Here is a 5,406-nt window from a genome sequence, read left to right as displayed (position 1 = left end):
TCAGCCTCACATACTGACCTGGGTCAGTTTTATTACACACTACCTGTAAAAAAACAATACACGGGTCTATCAAAGGATCAGAACAAAACAAGGAAAACAGTACATAACATTATTATTATTGAACATATACTGTTCCCCTGTACACAAAGTAGGAATTAACTATTTACAGTATCAATATGCGCTTGAGTATGTGTATGTACATGTACACATGAATGTGTGACAGAGTTTGGCATGACAGTGACTGTTACAGCTGACAGAGTAAGTTAGCGAAATGGAGAGTAAAGTACACATTCAAGGAAGGTAGAGTAGCTAAGTAAACCTTTCAGAAAATACAGGTCCCGTTCTACAATAACTGTCCCTATTATGTATTGATGTATTTGCTTGGTAGGTACATAGGCACATAGTGAAACTATTGCTTGTGGCTAAACCTCTTACTCTAGAATAATTGTTTGAGATCACAGTTATGTCTACTGTGAGTTTATTTGCAAGTTATTGACATTCTGCATCGTATTTTCACACCAATTACACTGCACCTGCCTATTTTAGCTACAGTGCAAATACATACTGTAGGTATTAGTTATAGTTAGATGGATAAAAAAACGAGGGGGAGAATGAGTCAGAGATAATGAGAGAGAGAGAGAGAGAGAGAGAGAGAGAGAGAGAGAGAGAAAGAGAGAGAGAGAGAGAGAGAGAGAGAGAGAGAGAGAGAGAGAGAGAGAGAGAGAGAGAGCACACCCACGAGAGGTTTATTTGAAGCCAGGGTTCCATGCTCCTGAGGGTGTGGCTGTAGGGAGGCGGGGTCTGCGGAGGAGGCGGAGCGAGAGCAGGAAGAAGCCCAGACTGAACACGCCCAGAATGACCACACCTGACAGCAGAGCACTGGTCACTGGGTTCAACGGGAGGGAGTGGCCACTCGATGCAGCTGGATTACCACACACAAACACACAAAGAGTAAGTATGAGCAGACACAAACACTCACTCATATAGGCTAAAACCACAGTTAATGGTTAAGAAACACAAAAGGGAAGTGAAACTTGTGCGTTAACCATTACTATCATAATTTCCACTGTAAATCCAATGGTGTCATATTTTCTTTTGAAGGTAGTGAATGTATAAAGAATGTAAATATGTAGCACAGAAACATTCTCCTTTGACATCATAAAGTTTATAGATTAAATAAATGTATCACTTGTCAAGGCATTGCACAAGCAGTGACAAAGTGAGAGAGCTTACCGAGTTGTGAGTTATTCATTGGAGTTTCATCTGTAAAGAAACAAAATCAATCATTGATGCTTTCAGAGTTTGAACATTATTGAGGAACACAACCATGCATTTTAATACAAATGTACTGAATAACCATTGAGTATACTGTCAAATCCCACCTAATTTTATTCTCACATAACCCTCCAGTAGATTTCAAGACTATACAATATATAATCGAAAGGGATTATCGTGTATGGGCTACATCACATCATACAGTTTTAATACTCACTCTACAACTATATCATGGATATCAAAATAATCTAATTGAATTCAGACAAAACTATAGGTTAGTTGAAGTGGTTATGGATGAAGAGGTATCCTGCGTACCAATCCTGGTGATGATGGGTCCAGCAGTGATGATGGCATCCCCAGACGACGGCCTAGACTCCAGGCTATCCTCTACGTCCCTCCTACGCCGATGGCCACAGATCTTCCAATATTATATGAATATAAAATCACATACATATACTCCTTTATATGAAACGGTATTCAATAGGGAATAGTGAATAGTGCTTAGGTATTAATGGACTATGTGAAGCTTCATATTGATCAGAAGTCAAGAAATATGGTACATGTTTTCTGATATTTGCAGAGCACTGAAGTTCCCCCTACTGACTGTACTGATGTTGAACACACCATTTGGTAAGATGTCAAATGTTCTTACCGGCATGAGCAGGACACAGTCATCTACCCGACACAGCTTGGTGACACAGTGCAGAAACACAGTGGACATCTTCTGGTGTCTGTGTTTGACAAAACGGAACACTTCGAAGGCAAAACGACCCATCTGACTCTTCCCATTCTCAAAAACAGTTGTCTGTGGGTCTTTATGGCAGCTGTTTGGAAAAAGCATTGCATGTGCACAAGCATGCACACAAGCACGAACACACACAAAAATGCACTGAAACGTCTAGACCTGTTTTAACTGCTCAATGAGAAAAATGTCCTATCATTCACCATGAGAACCCATTGTAAGGGGCTCTATGATAAGTGGTTGAGGGTGAATGGGTAATGGGACACTTTTGTCATTTATCTTGGCATCGTTTGAGAAAAAGCGTGATTACCCAAAGAAAAGGTCGTAGCGCAGTTCATCATTGGGATTCCCTGAGGGAGTGGTGTAACAGTAGTCCATCAATATATTCCATCTAGAGAGAGACAAAACAGTACAGGGCTGATACAGGATAGAGATCTAACCACACAACACAACAGGATAGATCAGACATTCTTAGCACTACCACTGGCGCCTTCACACAGTCATAGAGGACAGCTGAATGGCAATGAACCAAAGAGGATAGAACTGGTATGGGGAATAGAGGATAGGTCTTAAATGATAGCGTATGTGGATGACATACTGTGTATAGCATAGTGCAGTTGTACTTGACTACTATATCAATTCTATGCCATCCAGGTTATGTGGGAGAAGGTTACAGCGATTCAAAAAAAATTTAACAGCACTTATAATGTCATAATCATAGGCGTCTGTTCACATCATGTTGGAAATCTCAGATCATATCCCCATCTATATTGTGAATAGTAGAAACTAGAACCAAAAATATTACTTTTTCATATCCGAAGATCTCCTTATCTCTTACCGTTTGTCCAGGTTTGTGGCTTTCACTGCAGAAAACACTCGGGTTTTCAAAGCCAGTCCGGCCATTGGGATAGAGAGTTGTTGGTTGTAGGTTGAGTCCTGCACAAAAAGGAGTTTGGCCGTGAATCAAAAAGTTGCCTATTTTTATGCTACTGTATGTCTATTCCTACCTAATAAAACTGTCTCATCATTTGTTTAGTATTTTCAGCATGTTCTAGTTATTATTTGACATTGAATTCCCACTATGAGGGCCCTGTTATGAAGTCCTTGTGTGCACTAAAAAAAACTGATGTTGTTTACTCACATTGTAAAGGATCATACTCAATGTGCTCACAAAGGTACCATTGCTGTCCTTCACTGATATTGCAGCAGATGACCTAGAAAAGGTTCAAATGAGTTAGTACAGTTTAGTACAGTTTGTTTGTATTTTATTAGGATCCCCATTAGTTGTTGTGAAAGCAGCAGCTACTCTTCCTGGGGTCCACGCAAAACAAGAAACATGCCATAATGCAGAACATTAATAGACAAGAACAGCTCAAGGACAGAACTACATCAATTTAAAAAAGGAACAAAAGACACAAACTATTCGAGGTCAATATGAAATTGCTGACTGCCTTCAAATGTCAAATTTATCTTTCAAATGTCAAATTCATCTGTCAAAAATACGGAAATATCTCTACTTATTCAATACTTCAATTGTATTCAAAATAAGCCCTTCAGGTGTTTATTGCAGGCACCTACGATGCCAGCTGTGAGTTGTTGACCAGGTATTCCAGGGGGTAGCTGCAGCTGAATTTGTACAGCAGGCCGGGCAGATAGCTGATGATGGATGGCGGGTCTGGAGTGTCGATGTACCCTGAGATATTACCAATCTGCACCAGCGACATGTTCCCGTAGGCATTAGCCCCGTAGGCCGTTGTCACCTGAGGACAGGGACATTGTCTCTAAATACACAATCTAGTACAACGCCTACCTCAGCCTCAAGCAAGACGTGCTCCCAAAATATATAACACATTCGATTCTGGTGGTCATACTAATACAAACCTGTGTAAGTATAAAACATAACAGTAGGTGTGTGTGTGTTCGTCCATCTGTGTGTGTATTCCTTACCACCAGGCTATTGCCGCAGGCCTCCAGTGTGCTGAGGCTGATGCTGAACAGTACTGCCGTGGGGAACGTGTTGTTATTAATGAAGCCCCGGCAGTGGGTATCGCCATGGCGACCATTGAGCGCAAGGTCTGCAACGGTGTAGCCGGAGAACAGCACCGGGCAGAAGTTAATCTTCAGGGTCATGGTCTGAACCCCGCAGTACACGCTGATGTCACGCTCCGCTAAAGAGAGTGAGAGTGAGAGAGAGAGAGAGAGAGAGAGAGAGAGAGAGAGAGAGAATGAGAGAGAGAGAGAGAGACAAAGAGAAAAATAGACAACGAGATAAAAGGGTAAACTGCAATTCTAACAACAATTCTCAGAACTAAGAATAAGTTAAAATGATTTGAGAGAATTTACATGGAGATTAAATGACTGTCATGCTCACCGGGAAACCTACTGTGGTAGTTGGCATCACAGTTGTATCCATTAAACTGTGCCAAGACTGAAGTGGTCCTACCCATCAGCAGGAGGATCAAACATATCCGCTCCATCTTAACACCTAGAGAGCGAGGTTCACACATTTCCATCCTTCAGAATGTTAACAACGTATAACCTTCAAAATATCTAGGGTGTTGCATGAATGTCTGTAACTGTGCTGTACTCAAATTATTTAAAAGCCTTTTCAAATCCCCTAAAGTCCTCCAACACCTCTCATTTAGACCTCCTCTTACCATAAACCATCTTGCCCTGGTCCCCTTACTGCCCCTCTTTCCAAAACTCAATATCCCAGCCCCTTTACTCTAATCCCCTAAATACTCTAACAAATCTCCTCTTTCCAAGACACCCCAACCCCTTTTAATCCGGTTCCCTTCTTTTTCTGATCCCTTTGCCCGGGGCCCGAGCCTATCTTACCCTGGTCTGTGTAGTTGGTAGCTCACCGGTGCTCCATGTGGTATCGGCTGCAGCAGAAAAACGAATGGACAGGCCAGCTCTCACCACAAAATATGTGTGCCAACGTGCGTGCGTGAGCGCATATGTGTGTGCCCACACAGAGATAGAGAGAAATGGGAACTCATTATGGAAACACTTCAATAAAAAGTGCTTCCCAGCAGAACATGGGAAACTCCATCAGAGGTGAATGGCCTGGACAAATCTTTTCACGGTGCTCGAAACCTGAGCGGACTTGCAGGGTTCCCACTCATCTCCCCTTGGTCTGATCTCCGTCTGTCATCCCACACAAACGGCCACCTCAGCAGGGGGCCAGGCCTGGGAATTAAGCTGTCACCAGGTGCTGAGGAGAGCGGGCCGTGGCCTGCATTCACATGGACATAAAAGTCAACTCACGTCTGGTCTGCATGGTCTGATGCAGGGCTGTGTGTAGGTCATTGTGATGCACAGGGTATCACTTAGGGTAAAGTTAATTCTGTGATTTAAACTGAAGAGTTTATGGTGTAATTTGGACC

The 5,406-nt window shown here is 42.3% G+C and overlaps 1 protein-coding gene across 2 annotated transcripts; it reads right to left on the bottom strand.

Moving 5' to 3' along the window:
* Positions 1 to 4,963, bottom strand: LOC115142185 (zona pellucida-like domain-containing protein 1). Of its 2 annotated transcripts, none has more exons than XM_029681644.2 (11): positions 4,882 to 4,963; positions 4,389 to 4,502; positions 3,965 to 4,185; positions 3,596 to 3,777; positions 3,159 to 3,231; positions 2,856 to 2,953; positions 2,328 to 2,408; positions 1,928 to 2,099; positions 1,591 to 1,693; positions 1,234 to 1,263; positions 1 to 922 (listed from the first exon to the last, which is right to left on the bottom strand). In XM_029681644.2, exons 2-11 carry the CDS (start codon positions 4,492 to 4,494, stop codon positions 747 to 749), a joined length of 1,242 nt encoding a protein of 413 aa, XP_029537504.1. In that variant the 5' UTR covers positions 4,495 to 4,502; positions 4,882 to 4,963; the 3' UTR covers positions 1 to 746. The 2 variants fall into 2 exon arrangements, with proteins under 2 accessions (XP_029537504.1, XP_029537505.1); XM_029681645.2 differs by having other exon boundaries at positions 4,856 to 4,957.
* Between the last annotated feature and the right edge of the window lie 443 nt (positions 4,964 to 5,406).

This window comes from Oncorhynchus nerka, linkage group LG14, assembly GCF_034236695.1.
Source record: "Oncorhynchus nerka isolate Pitt River linkage group LG14, Oner_Uvic_2.0, whole genome shotgun sequence".
NCBI lineage: Eukaryota > Metazoa > Chordata > Actinopteri > Salmoniformes > Salmonidae > Oncorhynchus > Oncorhynchus nerka.
This window is presented reverse-complemented; position numbering and strand designations above follow the sequence as displayed.

Bases quoted from the DNA above. Each gene is read 5' to 3' on its own strand.
- LOC115142185 (XM_029681644.2), bottom strand. From the start codon at position 4,494: ATGGAGCGGATATGTTTGATCCTCCTGCTGATGGGTAGGACCACTTCA. The intron at 3,778-3,964 runs GTAAGGAATACA...CCCTGTCCTCAG, and splicing joins CCTGCGGCAATAGCCTGGTG to GTGACAACGGCCTACGGGGC. The intron at 1,694-1,927 runs GTAAGAACATTT...TAATATTGGAAG, and splicing joins ACTGTGTCCTGCTCATGCCG to ATCTGTGGCCATCGGCGTAG.